The following is an 18,975-nucleotide window of genomic DNA, read 5'->3' on the forward strand; positions in this document are numbered from 1 at the left end:
CTAGAACATACAATAACATCACATTGTTACATTGGGCTAATGATGTGTCATCTGGTCACTTACTACCAAATGATGCCACTTGCTGGGGAGATTGTCAAAGTGTTTCTATACTGGAGAACTTCAGGAGAAAGTAAGATCACATACTATTTAAACTGGCCTTGCTCCAAAGCAACTCATCAAGCTTCTTGTCAACACACATCATTTATCCCTCACTTTTATGCCACAGCTTATGCCATGCGTATCCTATTCAAAAGTATGCAAAAGTATTCAAAAAATATGACTGATCACCACAGAGAATAATTTCCTTGTGCACTATTATAATGTAAGCCAATGGGTAGATGCTGAGGCTTCACTCATACAATACACATCCAAAAGTTTGTTCAAAAGAATCTCCACATTCAATGGTTCTGAAATCAAGGGTATTAATTGGGAGTTTGTTCTAGATCACAAAAGCCTCCCCAACTTATCTTAAAGCTCCATGACTACACGTAACAGTTCCACTGCTCCACAGCCCAATGCTGGGGGACATTATACCCCTCTAGCAAGTGCTTGGCATTGGCCATTGTGATCCAAGGTTCATATGCAGATGCTTCAGAGCATCACATTCTATTGACAATGCTTTTCTACGGCGATTACAGGCTGTATGTGTGCAACTGCACACCTGCATCAGCATTAGATATGCCTAAAGGGTGAATTGTTAAAAATTACAATATTTTTGCATAATACAATCAAAGTTACATAACAAAGTTATTTCATGTGGTTTGATGTGAAATGGTTCATCGTGAAGAGACTTACTGACTTGGAATTCTTTACAGTGGTGGTGATGGGAACCAGGTGTTGTAATGTCTCTAGCACAAATATCTGTTTATTTACAATCCAAAATGTCCAGTGAATCTACACTGTCTTCAGAGCTTTAAGCATTAAAGCTTCACATGTGTTCCTATCTGCACCATGAACAATTCTGATCCAGTACGTTTCTCTAGAATGGAGCATTTCACATCAAACCACTCTGAATGACTTTGTATTTTTATGATTTATGCAGAAATTTTGAACAATTCCCATATAAAGTAGCTGAATTCACTAATTTAAAGGGGTGCATGGATACAATACACGCAGTACACACAGTTAGGACATACAGTAGAGTTTTTTGAGTGTGTTCATTTTCTAAGTATGCATTGACGTAACTGCCTACAGTAACCGGTCCTATGACACAAACAGAACAGACAGATAAAAGTTGAAAAATACTGGTTTATTGCTTAAGTAGAATGACCAATAAGCTGAAATACGCACAACAATCACATTATATTCCATATTTGCCCTCATATATTTTTCTCTGCCCTGTTTTCGGGCCCCTCTCAGTTCAGAAAGGCTCTTCAGGCTAAGCGGATGCCCACACATCTCCCTCCAAAAAGGATATGTGGGTGTTCTAGCTGCCAGGACTTTTGCACTTGCTTGTCTACATGGATTACTCTAGCATGCACTCCGGCAGCACGGAGGCCCGTCGAGGATCTGCTCAGCCATTAGCATCCAGGCTGCTTTAGTAAACGCTGAGAAGAGGCCAGGAGCTATGAACCACCAGCTCACTGCACAAAAAAATAAACATAAAGAAAGGACTATTGGAGGTGTGGATTAAGAACCTGACACTGCCATTTCCCATACAGCCCTAGACAATTCATTCATGGAGCTAATAGGCCTGCAGTGGTGATGATCTAATCCGGTAGATGGCCTCATTGAGCCATTTCATATGCAAATATGAGGCACGTTTCGCTCCAATAATTGCTGCGCTAATATTTCACCCTCATAATTACGCATATGGAAATAATAACAATGATAATAATAATGAGACGCCGAGCAGAGCCGTATTTTAAGCTCCCAGTGTCTACAGCCATGATCATATAGTAAGAGTAACAGGCTAAAGCAAACATGCACAATATGATGATATCTGGGCCAAATATAAGCTGCGCTACCTGATTTTACATTCGAGCGCGCACGAGCCAGGCTCGGTTTAGTGGCCATCATCATCATCATCATCACCATCATCATCATCCTCCTCTTCGCCCAGAGCACTCCAGACGCGTCAGCGCCGTCTGGGAGGACAGGAGGCGCAGGGCTGGCCGCTCTGCCTCCGAACTTGCATCGTGCGTCAGGGAAACTTAGGAGGGGGCAGCGAGTGAAGCGCGCAAAGCGAGAGCCGCTGGACTGCTGCCTGCTGCGACTCAGCATCGCAGAAAGAGGCAGTTTGGAGCGGGTTTTTCCGGAGCTGAAATGAAGAGGAGCTTTCAAGAACGTAACGCGCGCTGATGCGCTTCGTTACGCACAAGCGAGGAGCCTCGGTGCGTTTCAGGTGACGCGAACGGGACGATATTACTGACTAATCGCAATTATACGCGTAAAATCTCCTCGGATATCAGCGAGAAAGTTGACTAAAGGGGAACCGAATGCTGTTTTGGGGACCCTGGAACGTAAGAATGGACCGTTCTACAGCAGAATGGAGAGAGAGATCACATTAGTCTGAAGTGTGGCAACAGTTTTACTCCAAGAACGAAGTGATGCTTGTTTTGTTTTCCTTTTTTTAATATGTCAACCAGCGCCAAAGACGCGAAATGGGGCACTTCTGGGGGAAATGTATGCGTCCTATAGATGCGAGCGTCTGTCCTGGCTGGAACCGTAGCGTGGACCAAATCAACCAGACACGCTTGGACGGTCATTAACGAGGACCAATCAGAGCAACGCAGCGCAAATACAATCGATAGCCTGTATCGATAAGCTCATATATAAGGCTAATGATCGCGCTTGCCTATGTTTGCTTAACATGCTGGGGGGAGAATATGCTGTGAAACCATCAGCAGCTGCGCAAGAATCAGGTACTGAGAAGAAAACATTCCCCATTAAGATAAAACAGTCAAGTAACTGAATTGGAAGTTTTTCTCAGCTTACATTTTAATGGTGAAGCCATGCTAAATGAGAACTTGTCCAGAGATACGCACACGGGACATCAGTTTCTGGCTTTGGGAGAGGTAATGTTTAGATAATGATGTATAGTTTCTTGCAAAATGACTGCTCCGGTGAGCACGGCGATAGATCCCACAGATCATCTGGTCACTCAGCTGTATGCTGCCACTCCGATTCCTGTGTAAACTCTAACGCTTCGGACTATTGGAATTATGGGGTGACTGCTGCTGCTGCTACTCGATGAAAAAGCCATGGATGTGAACTACTCCACGGTCCTCGACAGCAATCTAGCGCAGCGTGGTTCGTCGAAGCGCGTCCTGACCGGCTGCTTCCTTTCGCTCCTCATCCTGACCACTCTGCTGGGGAACACACTGGTCTGCGCCGCCGTCACCAAGTTTCGCCACCTGCGCTCCAAAGTCACTAACTTCTTTGTGATCTCGCTGGCCATTTCCGACCTCCTGGTGGCCATCCTGGTGATGCCATGGAAGGCGGCCACTGAGATCGTAGGGTTCTGGCCTTTTGGCGCCTTCTGTAATGTCTGGGTGGCCTTTGACATCATGTGCTCCACTGCCTCCATTTTGAACCTGTGCGTCATCAGCGTGGACAGGTACTGGGCCATCTCCAGCCCATTCCGCTACGAGCGCAAGATGACCCCAAAGGTGGCGTTCATCATGATCAGTGTGGCGTGGACACTGTCCGTGCTCATCTCCTTCATCCCCGTGCAGCTGAACTGGCACAAGGCTCAAAGCACCAGCTACGCGGAGCTGAACGGCACCTACGACGAGGTCCCCGACAACTGCGACGCCAGCCTTAACCGCACGTACGCCATCTCCTCCTCCCTCATCAGCTTCTACATTCCGGTGGCCATCATGCTGGTCACCTACACCCGCATTTACCGCATTGCCCAGAAGCAGATCCGCAGGATCTCCGCCCTGGAACGAGCGGCCGAAAGTGCCAAGAACCGCCACAGCAGCATGGGCAACACTGGCGGCATGGATTCCGAGAGCTCTTTCAAGATGTCCTTCAAGCGCGAAACCAAAGTCCTCAAGACGCTCTCGGTCATCATGGGCGTGTTCGTGTGCTGCTGGCTGCCCTTCTTCATCCTCAACTGTATGGTGCCCTTCTGCGAGCCCAACGAGAGCGCGGACTTCCTGTGCATCAGCCCCACCACCTTCGACGTCTTTGTGTGGTTCGGCTGGGCCAACTCCTCGCTCAATCCCATCATCTATGCCTTCAATGCCGACTTCCGCAAGGCGTTCTCCATCCTGCTAGGCTGCCACCAGCTCTGCCCCGGCAGCAACTCCATCGAGATTGTGAGCATCAACAACAACGGCGCCTCCGAGCCTGCCTCGCAGTATCAGCCTAAGGGCCACATTCCCAAAGAGGGCAACAACAGCAACTACGTGATCCCTCACAGCATCATGTGCCAGGATGATGAAGCGCAGAAGAAGGAGGACGACTCTGGGATTAAGACCTTGGAGAAGCTCTCCCCGTCCATGTCTGGCAACCTGGACAGCGATGCTGACATTTCCCTGGAAAAGATTAACCCCATCACTCAAAATGGACAGCACAAGTCTATACCTTGCTGAACTTGCTGAGGTTAATGGGGTTTAGGACCACAAAATGGTATGGAGGACACATGCAAAAGAAGCCTGGTGTGGAAGGAGTGTGGGATTTAAACAAACAAGAAATGAGACTGAGTTTCACTGAAAACCTTAAACAACATCTTGACTAAATAAAAATTGTGAAGATCAAAAGAATGTTCAAATTGAAGGCACTTTATCTGGATAACTATCTGCAAAATACTCACAGCATTTGTTGATGAAATTGACAGGTTAGTTATACATTAAATAACTTGAATAAAGCAGTGCGTCCATATGTACACACATTTTTTGTGCAGTGCAAATGTGTTTACATATGCATGCCCGTTCAGTTGTGGCAGGAACACTATTCAAGCTGTTGAAATATGGACAAGGCATTAGAACATTAGTAAAATCTTGTAGGTGAGGTCTTTACATTAATGTGTACTGCTCACAAGTAGAGATATTGGTCGCATCTATTTACTGTCAACAGAAATGTGTATATAGTGTTGTTTTTATTTTTCACTGTTTATCAGAGTTGGCTCAGTTGACAGCTCCATATGCTGCTAGTTGTGCTAATTTTATTTCAACAGATGCAAGCGCGCTCAAATGTCCTATTATTCAAGGAGAGCGGTAGCGTCGCTCGGCTACTCCTTTATGTGCATTGCTGTGACGTGAGCCTGAGGTAACAAAGAGTCTGTGCAATTTGAGTTTGATTTATCAACTGATGTATCAGGTATTTCGGTGTAGGATTCACCTCAGCTTTAAAAGCATTTCTTCATAAAAATGAAGTTCTCGTTGCTAGTGCAAGCCCTCCATGAGAAATTTGATTAGCACAATGTAAGATGTGGTCTTTGAGAGGATCCTCATGTTGTTCACTCTGTCAAATTATGTAGGGAAGCCTACCGTACTAGAAAAACGTAAAAGCAGAAGGATATTTGTTCAAGTTCCCTAGAAGCCTGATGTAAATCTGTATGCATTGCTGCTATTCCCCACAGATTCAGTGCGACCATCCACCGCGTATATACTTGTCAGCACATATGTTATTGCAAATTGGGTCAGCCAGACAAAACAAGACACTGTGGTTGCCCTGAATAAATGCATAGATCGACATTTCAGATCCCTGTTGGACTGCTTTGTGACCTTGGTTAAAGTGAAATGCCATCAATATGTAATTGAAAAACGTTATCACTGTACATTCTGTCCATACAGAATACAATTGACTCATTGTGACCTCTGTGAAAACCATCAAAACCCTCATATTGCAGATTACATCTGCTTGTGAGAGTGGGAAGTGGGATGTAGTCAAGCTTAGCTCTTCACTGGAGCAAATCTGAGTCATTTAACAAATCTATTTCCATTCACCCTGCTCACATCTTCTTGTTTTTAACCCTTATTTCTACTGCAGTAAGCAGATGGTTGACAACCCTACACCCTACACACAGCTGGCTTCTAATGAGTCATGAGGTCACCATTAAAGGGCAATGAATAAGACTTTGTTAATTGGACAGCAGAAGTCTTAGACGCTGCACAGCAAGTAAACCACCTAACAAATCCAGTGATGCCTCATGAGTAAGCGTAAACAGGGGCACGCTGAGGTACAGTAGGCTGCTGATGCCGTATTGCTTCTAATCGTTTCTAGTTGAGCTGTGTTGTCTGGTTATGCAAGTGGCCTAGATCTAAGTTAATTCCAGCCCCTGCAAATGCAAGCGAGAGCTGCCCATGAACATGGATTTGCACATGCTAGAATGTATGTGCTAAACATAGGATCATAGGATCATATGTTCATGGTGAGTTTGTTACCACGTCACTTAACATGCATCTCTGAGAGCCCCAGTCAGAAGAAGTGCACCCACTTCCTCTTTAAAATTTCCAGCAGCAACACAAGATTTGTATAAGACCCAGGCATCCATCAGATTTTGCCTTCTGTGCACCGTGCCAAAATCTTAAAGCTTAAAGAGATCACCTCCCACTGCCATTCGGCACTATCTGCCTCTCCCCTGCTGCCACTATCTCTCTCTCTCTCTCTCTCTCTCTCTCTCTCTCTCTCTCTCTCGTTCTCTATCTCTCCCAATGCAGAGTGGAAAAAGACCACTAAGCTTCACTGTGTACTTTTCAATGTCGGGTTGAAATGAGTGTCACGCAGTGATGGATGGTGGTGGAGGGGGCAGTTGTGGAAGTCAACATATTTTTTTCTAAAACTGTATATTGTTTGCTGGAGGGAATTTTCCAAAAGGCTTTATTTGTGCATTTGTTCACTCCCTTGCAGCCAGCCATCCCCCACTTCATCAGCGGCGCTATTGAGATTTTTGTTTATTTCCCAGAACCCCTTCACCCCAAAGCCTCTTCACGATCTTTATACAAACATTGAACTGCCAATATATTATGTTTGGATTGTAATGACCGTTCCCTTTTTTTCTTTTTATTTTTTGAGGCACTTTTTAAAGACCAAGCGATGGGAATTCCAACAATTAAACGAGAGGGAACTATTTCACTGTTGCGGCCCACTGGTGCACTCATTTAACCAAAAGTCTTTCAAATGGTCAACTTAGCATTTCAAATGAACCAGCGTTGGCATTTGAAATAGTCCCAGGTGTTGTCATCCCTGCTAATACTGAGGTATCCTAATCAAGACTCCGAGGACCGCTATTCTTCATCCATTCAGTGAGGTGGGAATAAATTACAGAAACCTCAAATTTTCTTTCTTTCATTTGTTACCAAAGACGGAAGCTTTAGCATGTAATTTTGCAGGTGTTTACAAACCAGAAACCATTCATTTCAGAGCGAATGCCTTCTCTACAGCAGATACAGAGATTCACAAGTGATTGCATTGGCAGCAGCACAGAGTTTAGTGGGAGGATGGCTTTTCTTCTGTTTTTTCCCTCCTCTGCCTCCCATTCCTTGTCGCTGGCACCAAGTTCTTTCTTTTATGTCTACCAACACTGCCAGTGTTCATTGTAAGCTCTCACCAGGAGGTTCAGTTCAGTCTGAGAGTTCATTTTCATGCTACCCGTTCATCAGCAAGCTAGCATCACCGCAAGACCTAAATGTAACATAAATGGAAGAAAATGTATTGTACGATGTTCAAATGTAGATGTGAACACAAGTGCTTTTTATCTTTAAGATTCCTTAAATGTGAGTAGAGCAAACAAATACATGTGCTGTTTTTAAAATGTCGGTTCGTAAAATGCAGTGGAGGCAAATGTACGTGCTGCTGTTGTTTGAAGAGCGTTCAAGGTATACCCAACAAATTTATTACAGTATCTAGTTTACAGTTTGTACAAAATGTTCCCTTTCTATCTGCAAAATAAAAGTGGATGTTGGTTTTGTAATACTCTTGCTACATGAATTCTTTCCTGTTTTCAGTCGAATGCTTCGCTAGCAAGTTACTAGCTCATTGCAAGTAGTATGAGCTAAAAACAGTAGCTAAACCCAGGAGTAGCATCTTAAAATGTGTACTTTTGTCTCTTTTTGTAGATAACAGAGGTGTCATAAACAACATAAGCAAGTCTATTTGAGGTTATTTAACATCTTAATGTGTTTTGAGGCGAATGTGTGAGGCACACAGTTTGCACAATGCTAATTTGTGGGGTATATGCTTCTATCGCTAGGCACATTAGCCTCGAAGCTCCAGTACAAAACTAAAGAAACAAACTTGAGATAAACATGTCTTGACTGATTGACTACAGTACTGTGCAGAAGTCAGAGATCACCCTTCATTTATTTCATTTTCAGTCAAAACAGTTAAAATCATTATAAATTATTCATTTTTTTGTGTCGGAAAAAAACAAAAAACATTGAAATTACACAGAAGCCTCAATAACTAAATATATCACATTTTCAGTATTTAGTGTGTTCACTCTTCGCCTTTTACAGCTTTTTTTTAGGAGACACACTTTTAGTTTTTTAGAGATATCTGCTGGGATATTTTTTAAAGTTCAGCTATAGAAGTTGGTTGCATTCTCAGCTTCTCACGATCAAAATAATTCCAAACACATTCAATGACGTTGAGGTCTGGACTCTGGGGTGGTCATTCCATTGTTCTGAGCAGCTTTTTTGTTTGACTTGAAATATTTCTCCTTTTTTTGTCTATTTCTTTTTCTCAGTAACAACTTCTTGATAGCTACACATCCTTTCAGACCCATAGTGTAAGTTGTCTTAATGGATGGACAGAAACACCTCTGCATTTTTTTGTGATCTGATTTTTTCTGATCTGAAAAGTTGGGCTTGATTTTCTCCTCTCTCTCGAAGATCAAAGCTTTAAGTACTGTCAATCTATTGGTGATAGTTTCGGTGGTCTACCAGGTCTTGCATGGATGTTCAGAGATTCGTTTTTGTCTGTATCTTTTGATCATTGTTTGAACTTCAGGTTTAAACTCCTGTTTTTTCACTCTCTTTGACTTTTTCTCTTCTTTATGCAAGTGGCTTATCTTATATCTAATCTCCTTAAAAATAGGAATGAATAACATAATGGCTGTTTTGACTGGAAATTAAATAAATGAAGGGGGGTCTCTGACTTGTGCACAGTACTGTACATTCAGGGTGAAGGGAAAACTGTTTTGTCCAAATTTTAAATAACTTTAAGCCCAATCTGTTTCTGTTCTTGTCCATCTGTATTGTTACTGTTGTCGGTATAATTATTTAATTGTAGGAGCCAGTGGTGCAGTTAAAATATTCAATGCAGACTTTCCCAATATGCACCAGTGTTTGTGGCACCCAGAATTTATGGAAAAGGGTTCAGAAATAGCACTGAATGGGCGAATGACTTCAAGAGAAGAGCAAGATGATAAATAGCCAGTTTCTAACTTCAGCTTCTTTAAGAGTCTGGTCTCCATTGAGAGTCATACAAACTGTATAAACATGTTTGTTTAAAAAGTAAGCAATATAAAGCCTTCGCCCCACCTCTGTTCTTATATCTCATTTGTGTACAACATTTTAATATTGTGGGTTTTATTATCAGTCATTTAGCTCAGCACTGTTCAATAGTTACACATAAATATCTGGTTCACTTGGACACGATGCAGGCCTATTCTGTGAATTCTACATGTAAATCAGTTGGATATAGGACAGAAAACATGTAATGCAAACAAAGGTGCATTTGGTGCACTCTGAGGTTTACATCTGTTATTCAAAGCATGTTGTCCATATGTTGGCTAGCAATTTATATAATTTACATAAATAAATTAGCTGGGAGAACGGACATTTAATCAAAGCCTGTATTCAGTCACATTCTAGCCCATTACAAAAAATCTTTGTCCATACAGCAATTGCCACAGAGTACTGTAGTATTGAAATTGCATTTACAGTGTTCATTTAAGCTCAGCTACACATGAATGAACATTGTATGAGTTAATTTACCATTGGGGATTTTAGTGTATAATAAAGATGTATAGGCCTCCATGGTGATCTGACGGCTAGAGTAGACTTCACACAAACTTGCAGCCTTAAGCCTAATTCCAGCTGGATTAGTTTTACATGGGGATGTACTGTAATTTGAGTGATTATTAATGAGATGTTATTTGAATCCAATATGAATTTGCAACTTCTGCAGTTTTTATAAGTCTACAATGTAATAATTACAGACTTACCATTAACAACATCATGTGTGGCTAAATGTTAAATATGGTGCCAAAAACAAAACAAAACCAAAAAATGCAACACTGGATGAGGAAGGAGACTTTACCTCTCATTTCAATGGTGGGTGATGCCCGTTTAACTCAAAATGATGGTGCATAATCATAGCTTATGGGAGTGAATATACACCGAATTGTTGTAGATTTCAGTAGTCTTGTCATGAACTTGAGGATTAGGGTCAAACCAAGCTCCACTGAGCTGTTAGCCTTGTCTACAAGTCACAGGAAAAGCTTCCTATTACACATTCTTGCTATTTTATTACTGTGAAGTTGAGTCGAATGGGGCTGCTATAACTGATTCATACTGGAATGTAAAATCACTGGTATTCACTCTATCTACAGCAGCTCCCTATTTTCCTTCAGTAAGAGTAGTGCTATTTGAATCAACCTTATGGTAATGTAATAACAAAAGTGCTTAATAGACATCTGTGCCTCTGATTTTTGGGGACTGGGAGACGAGACTGACAGCTAAAATGGGGCTCTTGGCACAGTTCCTTTATCCTCAAGTTCAAAACAGACTACTTTAATCTACAACATTTTTGGTGCTAAACAGACGGAGAGTGAAATGAAATATTCATTCAGAGTGGTAATTGTCAACTCCAAGTTGCGGCAATAGAAACCAGGGGTCAACAAAAATATAGCCATTTTATTTACCATCCAAAATGACTAGTGAACCTACATGTCATCTGAGTTTCATGTATAATGTTAGTGACAGTAAAATATTGCTAAATTAAAACCAATGAGTTTTCTTTGGTTACTATTTGCCTGCATGTAGCACTCCACCATGTATGGGTTTTAAAGATTTTTAGGCCAATACCTTCACATTGCAAAAGAAAGTCTCAAGCATCAGCCACTGTGTTCATAGCTATTTATTATAATAACTTTATGTGAGGGAACTTTTAGAGACATTAAACTCTTCAGACATCTGGTTCCCATCACCACCACTGTGAACAATTCTGACTTAGTAAGTTTCTCTAGAATCAGACATTTCACATCAAACCACTCTGAATGACTATGTTTACCTCTCAAACATTTAATTATGCAGACTTTTTTGTAAATCTGTGAAATTTCCCTTTAACAAGGCATTTACACCCTGCTGTTGCTGTAATTACTGTCATTTGTTCTAGATGATCATTAACCTGGCATGGTGCTGAACCTGTTCTGCATTTTCACATTGGACCAACTGTGCGCAAACTACCCAGTTATGTAATTAAAACTGCTAATGCTTCCTAATACACAAGAGAAAAGTCACTATTACACATATTCAGCATGTTGTCTAAAAACATTCTCTAAGTTTGCCGGAGGTGCTATGAGTCATTCTAGGAGTAAGCACGCAGGAAATGGGACTCAGTAAGCAAATTGTTTTTTTGTTTTTTTTTGAATAAGGGGACCCCCAGGACCCTACCTACCACTTCTAAAATTGAAACCACCCTGAGGGTTATTCACTACAAGGCAAAAGCAAGCGAGTTGATCGCACATTCAGGACATGATTTGCACCAGTAAGCTACACAAAACAAAGGTTCTGGGCTTGGATGTAGGTTTCTAAGAGAAACTTTAATTGGGATAGAAAAGGGGTCTCAAAGTCAAATTACTTAAGGGCACTAGCTGGGCAGTTTTCTCCAAGGGCGAGGGCGGTTGAAAATATGCAGGAAAAAAGTCCCATTTTTTTTTAAGTATAAACTTTAAATACAGAAAGTTTTCCATCAAAAGTTGTGAACTAAATTATGGGAAATTTTGTCACATTTTTTTGCATGAAGTATGAATTTTACAGTCATTTAAATGCATCTTTGTCAATGTTCTTAGGAATTTTTCACCACAAATCACAACTACAACTACTACTACTTTTTTTACTACAATTAATAATAGTAAACAGTAATAATATTAACAGTAAAGTAGTAATTATAGGGATAATAGTAAAAAACTACTACAAACTACTACAAATAATAATTATTATTGTCATTATTATTATTATTATTATTATTATTATTAGTCATAGTAGTAGTAGTATAAATACATAAGGTGTTTAAAAAATAGTGCTCATTTAAATCAAATAAATGTACATTTAAAAATTACATGGGACTATTATTGTGATATCATTATCATTCCTGTTAAATGTGAATGAAGTTATCACATACAAAGTGCAAAGTAGAGCAGTTAAATCTACATTCTCAGTGGATCTGTTTGATAATTTCATTAATTTCTTAATTCTGACACTGTTTCTGCTGCCTCATCATGAATCTGCAAAGGCAGATCTAACCAACTATCAATCAATTTTTCGATTTTGCACATTTGATTTACAAATACGTTTTTCATTGAATGGTCTTTTATTCAAACCCAAAGTGGTTCTTTAGCCAAAGAACCCTTATATTTAAGAATGTGCATGGACTGAGAGATGTTTCTCTAGAGTAGATCTTTGACCTGGTCGTTATGTTTGAGCGGACCCCCCCCTCCTAACACCCCCCACACATATACACATACAGAAAGAAGGCCCGGTTTGGAAAAACACATAGTCAAGGTTAATGACAGGCCCGAGGCAGTGCTCGCTATGGTGGAAATGAAGGGTGGCTATGAACTGCTGTAATGTGCTTATGTAACCAGCACTCGGGTCCTGAATTCACCACTGTGAGTGCAGTATCGGCACAGGCGCTCGCCAGCCTCAGCTAAAAATATCTACTCTACAAAGGCACCGGATTCCCTCCGCCTGCCTTGGTAAATAGCCGTTTCAATTTCCCCCCACTTCTTTTCAGTCTTGGGCATTCTTAAGGCACAGAAATAATAGGATTTAGCCTCCCAGAGCAATTGACCGGTGTGCAAAAGTCCCATTATTTTCACAGACAGAAACACAAATAGACTTCCACATGGGCCAAGGAACAGGGGAGAGTTCTTTAATGCGGGCCAAAGAACTTCCACTAGCCTGGCATTATGGAAAATCCCTCACATATATTCTGGCACTGCAAAAATAAATGATATCTTACCAAGATAAAGCATCTTAGAAAGACATCTCATCTATAATGTTGTAGTAAGAATATTATATGATTATTCAATCTCTATTTCTAGGCATTAATGCTTTTTTTAAGCTACTTAACTGCTCTGGCAGACGACGTTTTGTTGATTTTCACAGTGAGAATAAATGAACACGTCCTCTACAGAGAACTAAAATATGACATTTTTTTGTGGATTTTTGTGCACAATTCCTATTTATTTGCTGAGATTAACATGTTGTAAAAAAGACAAAAACGTAAAATATGTGCCATTTCTTTTGCACAGGGTGAATTTAATGTTTTTTTTTCCCCCAATAAGTTAAATTATACAGATAATCAGAAATTGTACATTAAAATGTGTGTTCTCTGCAAAACTTATTTCCACTTAGAAAATCAACAAAACATGCAAGATGGCCAGGGGCGCCTAAACTTTGGCATTCAAATGTATGCTTTAAATGAAGGCCTTGAAATGGGTTTCTTATAATGTTCTTACAGCAATCACGTAGAAACGTCTACATTTAACATATTTTCACTTGCCAAGATATCATTGCAGTGCTGAATGAATTCATTGTCCCACTCACTGTAAACTCTCCTGGACCCCTCCTTCTTTACGATTTGGTTTAATTCTGTGTGTCTTAAATGTGGCCATTTGTAACTAATGTTTCTCATTATGAGGTTGTTGTAAGACTATTATAAGATGATTTAACTTATTTTCAGACATTCTTATGCACACCGATCAGGCATAACATTATGTCCTTGTTTCTACGCTCATTGTCCATTTTATCAGCTCCACTTACTATATAGGCACACTTTGTAGTTCATTCTCAGCACTGCAGTAACACTGACGTGGTGGTGATGTGTTAGTGTGTGTTGCACTGGTCTGAGTGGATCAGACACAGCAGTGCAGTGCTGAGAATGATCCACCACCCAAATAGTACCTGCTCTGTGAGGGTCCATGGGCGTCCTGACCACTGAAGAAAAAGGGGGCTAACAATCTATGCAGAGAAACAGATGGACTACAGTCTGTAATTATAGAACTACAAAGCACATTTTTTTTATCACAATAATGTTTTGCTAATCTGTTTTGAATGTGTGACTGCTGTGTACCAAAAGAATGATCAGTCATACACTGAGTCTCTGGAGTCTCTATTTATTTCAAATAAATGTTTTATTATAGAAAAACCTTCAGTCTGAAGGACAGAACTGCAGTGTTAATTTAGTAAATTTTAAAGGAATGTAATCTGTAACTTTCTAAAGCTTCTGCTGGAAGAGCTGTCAACTTCTGCTAACATATATCCTTTTGTTCTAACCATCAGACTGAAGTTTTTTTTTCTATAAAGGGCTCAAGGTTTTATATAATATTAAGGTATGTGGTCCTAATTGAATCAGTTTTCAATCTTAAGTCTCAAGTTGAGTCATGAGTCAGACAACATACAATTTGAGTGGAGGCTTGAGTCCCCATTTCTGCTCTTACATGATAACGGATTTTAAAAATCAAGATCAAAGAGGCAGCTGTGCTAACTTTTTATGTGGATTTTATATGTCATATGTATATGTGCATTTCATGCAGTTGTTGGTGGTGGGGTCTAGGTGCATGTGTGTGTGTTGATGCCTACCAAAAAGTCATATATCAGGGCATTCTAGGCCTTCAAAAAAGGCCTAAAGATTTTTTGCAAAAAAAAAAACAAAAAAAAACAAAAAACACATGCCTATGATTTTTAGCTCATTTTTATTTCATAGAATCTTCATGCTTGTTGTATTTAAATTCTACTATTTTATTGTTAATTTTTGATTGGAAAAAAAGTAAAATTCTTGAAACTCTCATTGAAAAATCCAGTCAGATTTTTTACTCTGTGGCATCTAGGTAGATAGAGCCAAGTGAGCTCTCCTAAGAGCTGAGCTAATGGCCTAACATATCAGATAAGCTATTAGCATAATTAGGAACTGACAGTGGAATCAACCACTCACGTTTTGATTTCTGAAGGGGTTTGACCATTCAACAGTCTAGGCCTTCCGGAAGTTCTAGATACTTCACTGACTGAATAAAACATATGTTAACCCCTTGAATTTCTCTGCCAGTTTGCACTCAAGTCACTGTAGTTGCTGAATAATAACCCTTGGTATGTAATAAGCCTGGGGCTTTTGGGTTATTATCCATCAAAAGCTTCAAATAAAACATGAAGCATCTTTTATAAGGTTCAAATGTTCACATTTACTCCAGAACAGCCAAAAACACACATGAATCACCATTAGCTTAGCGCTTTCATGTTTTCAAACACATTTTGACAATTATGGCACCATACTAAAGGCTTACTTCTAATAATCGTGGTCCATAACTGGTCCATGGACACAGACACACAACCACACTCAATACATCACTCAGAAATGATCCCTTGCCCTGCTCTTTTGTCCGTTGCCCTTGATGAAGGACTTCCTGTGATAGATTACAGAGTAATGTGATGTTGATAGAGTGATCCACAGAGAAGACACTGCAAGTCAGAACTTCAGACGCCTTCTCGTTAAAAGTGCTGGTGACAGCATTAAACGGCTCTGGAAGCTTTCGTCTCCAAACAAATGCTAACAAAACGGCCGTTTTTCTGGACATACATTAAACCTTGTTTGAGATTAGAAAAAAAGGGATTATCAATGCAGAACCAGCATGATGCTGTAATGTAGTCCAAGACGTAATCTGAGCCCTGGAAACCAAAGAAGTGAATCACAGTATGTTACAGATGTCCCTGCTGTAGCCAGGCCTTTGAAGAAGGAGAGCTTTGAAGTGAATTCAAGCAAATATTCTTCTGGCCATTTGATAGAAGTCTGTTTTAGAGAGCTAAAGCATTTGCTGAGATTGAAACAAAATGCACTTCACAGCATCAGAATGGCTGACTTTATATTACAATGCACTCAAAAGGTTGTGTTAGAAAACCATATTAGTAGAAAGGCAAGCGTGAACCAGTCTGCCAAGCTCAGTGAGGGATATGGCATCTGTGCTATAGTGGCTGTAGAGAGCATGACATTAGCACACTGGATCGATCCGTATGACTTTGGGATGCTGCCTGCCTGTGACCAATGTGTTTCATGGCACTAGTTCCAGCACAAGATGGATGGAGCTGACAGTAAATCCAGCAGCATGTGGGGTGGGCTGGATGAGAAGTCTAACTCTGTTGAATTTTTACAGAAAATAAGCCCAAAGCCGAGTGTAGATACTAACTGTTCCTGCAATCCAGTCTTGTCATCATAATAAAAAAAACAGGCTTATGAGTTTTTCCACAAGTCCATGAACATAAGATTACTTATTCAACACAAGCAGCAGCAAATTCTCATTTACTTCAGTTTTTTATGTAATCAATCAACTGTAGAAGCTCTATAACTTATAACTGCAACTCATTTAGCACATCTACTAGTTCTGCGCTTGTCTTAAATCAGACTACTAGTTTAAATACAATGCAGTGAGGTGGTGTGTGGTAGTGTATAGGTGGCACCGGCCTGCATAGAAATTTGATTGGCCACCACAGTGCCCCCGACTGAAGCTGGCAATTGATAGGTTATTAGGTTGTCACATCCAATCCCACATTTTAATTCACTGTATTCACTGCTTAAGTGAAAAATGGTGCTGGGGTATTTTGTACATGATTTTAGTGACATGATGTAAAAGTACTTGAATATTTGCTGCACCTGACTAGTTTGATTGCAATCACACTAAACCCCATTATTAAGCTAAGTAATATAAAATATAATATTGCTGTTAACTAAATGAGGGCGGCACGGTGGCGCAGTGGGTAGCGCTGTCACCTCACAGCAAGAAGGGCCTGGGTTTCGATTCCCGGCCGGGGTCCTTTCTGTGTGGAGTTTGCATGTTCTCCCCGTGTCTGCGTGGGTTTCTTCCGGGTTCTCCGGTTTCCTCCCACAGTCCAAAGACATGCAGTCAGGCCAATTGGACATGCTGAATTGCCCCTAGGTGTGAATGTGTGTGTGATTGTATATGCATGCATGTCTGTCTGTCTGTCTGTCTGCCCTGCGATGGACTGGCGACCTGTCCAGGGTGTATCCTGCCTTCTGCCCGATGACAGCTGGGATAGGCTCCAGCACCCCATCGCGACCCAGAAGGATAAGCGGTTTAGATGATGTATGTATGATGTATGTATGTTAACTAAATGAATATCACAAGTAAACATTCAATGAGCAAAATGTCTTAGCTTTATGTTGAAGGCTCCTTTTGCCAAGGTCATTCAGTACAAATGAGTTTTTTAAGGTTATTTATTGTGTAGTTTGAAGCGAAATGCTGTTTACAAAACCATATTGTTTTATACTGTGCTTTCCTAGGCAATGACAGTGAATGACAGAAATAAGACTGTCATTCATTTTTGTCATACACAAAAATGGATTTAAAAAGCAGGTGATACTGTGGATTCTTTACAGGTCATAACAGCGGACTGTCCTGAGGTTGGAAATGTATCCACTGAAAGTATTCAGGATTAGGTTATGATCTATTTAAACCCAAAGGAATTGATTGAGATAGTAATACACTAAACATATATATGTATATATATATATATATATATATATATATATAATATATATATATATCGGTATGTAGCCTTGAGAACTGTCACTACCAAAAAACACATTTTCAGTGATTAAGTAAACTATGTTTTAATGAAAAATATTATGATTTTATGTGTATAACTGTTTAAAGCTGTGTTTGCTAGTCATGTACTAGCTAGCATTTTTGAGTTATGCTCAAAATGAACTAAAATTGTCACTACTGACACATGATTAAGGTATAGGGTCAATTGAAGCAAAAGGATTAAAAGTCAGTTAAAAGTCCAAAACATGTTTTTAACTCTAACTTTGAACCAGTTTGATAGAATGATCCATATATAATTTAGCGATGCACCAAAATGACAAATCTGGGCCAACTTAGCTAAAAAAAAACACAAAAACCTGTCGAATAAAAACAATTTGCATAAAATAAACTTACTCAAATCAAAACAGTGTAGGCTACAGTGTGTACTATGAAATCCAACATCCTCAACAATAGAGAACAGTTGTCCATCCAAAGCGAAGAATTCTGTAATTTTTCAGGTTATATTTTGCACTTTGGCTGTCATTTGTGAATGTGAATGTTTTGCTGTATTGTGTCAGATGTTGTGTTGTCAGTGGAACCTGTAATAAGTTTCTGGGTGTTGTACCCATTAAACTTACTTGTAAAGTCTTAGAATTTGTAGGCCTGTTCAATCTTCGGTCAAAAGTTTCAGCTTTTATGTTCTTTCAACCAAAAAACAAATGTGCCTTTTTTGACAATTTTAGGTTGTAACATTTTGATAGCCAAAATATATTTGCATCCCTAATAAAATCACACACATAATAAAATAAAAATAAAAACTCATTCACTGAAAATGCCACTGATTGTATTGCTACATGTCAAAAACCCTTGATGTAAATCCTTGATATAACTACAATTATTTACATCTGTTGAATCACGCAAATAACTTCATTCATCGAACCATCTAAAGAAAAGCTCTGATTTGTCAGGAAGATTGCGGCACACACTAAAACATTCAGTGAATGGTTATAGGTTAAGTTACATATTGTAGAAACTGTGATGGTACAGCTATAAGGTCTACCATGCCCTACTCTACTTGAGCTGCACTGTTTGCACTCAGTGAAGGAAAAGCACTTAAAACACAAGAGCTAAGAATAAACGGGCACCCGATGTGTTCTCTCTTTCCTCTCTCTCTCAGACTCACTCCTGCAGTGTGTGTAAATGCATGTCGCTAATCCTCTGAGAGCATCCTCCACTGACTTCTTAATTCATCTCAAGTATTC

The 18,975-nt window shown here is 40.0% G+C and overlaps 1 protein-coding gene across 1 annotated transcript; it reads left to right on the forward strand.

The window, feature by feature from the left end:
- Window positions 1–2,166: 2,166 nt before the first annotated feature.
- Window positions 2,167–7,864, forward strand: drd1b (dopamine receptor D1b). The gene has a single exon (XM_036588997.1). The coding sequence runs from the start codon at window positions 3,204–3,206 to the stop codon at window positions 4,539–4,541; it is 1,338 nt and encodes a 445-aa protein (XP_036444890.1). The 5' UTR covers window positions 2,167–3,203; the 3' UTR covers window positions 4,542–7,864.
- Window positions 7,865–18,975: the final 11,111 nt, after the last annotated feature.

Source organism: Colossoma macropomum, unplaced genomic scaffold, assembly GCF_904425465.1.
Source record: "Colossoma macropomum unplaced genomic scaffold, Colossoma_macropomum, whole genome shotgun sequence".
Taxonomy (NCBI): Eukaryota; Metazoa; Chordata; class Actinopteri; order Characiformes; family Serrasalmidae; genus Colossoma; species Colossoma macropomum.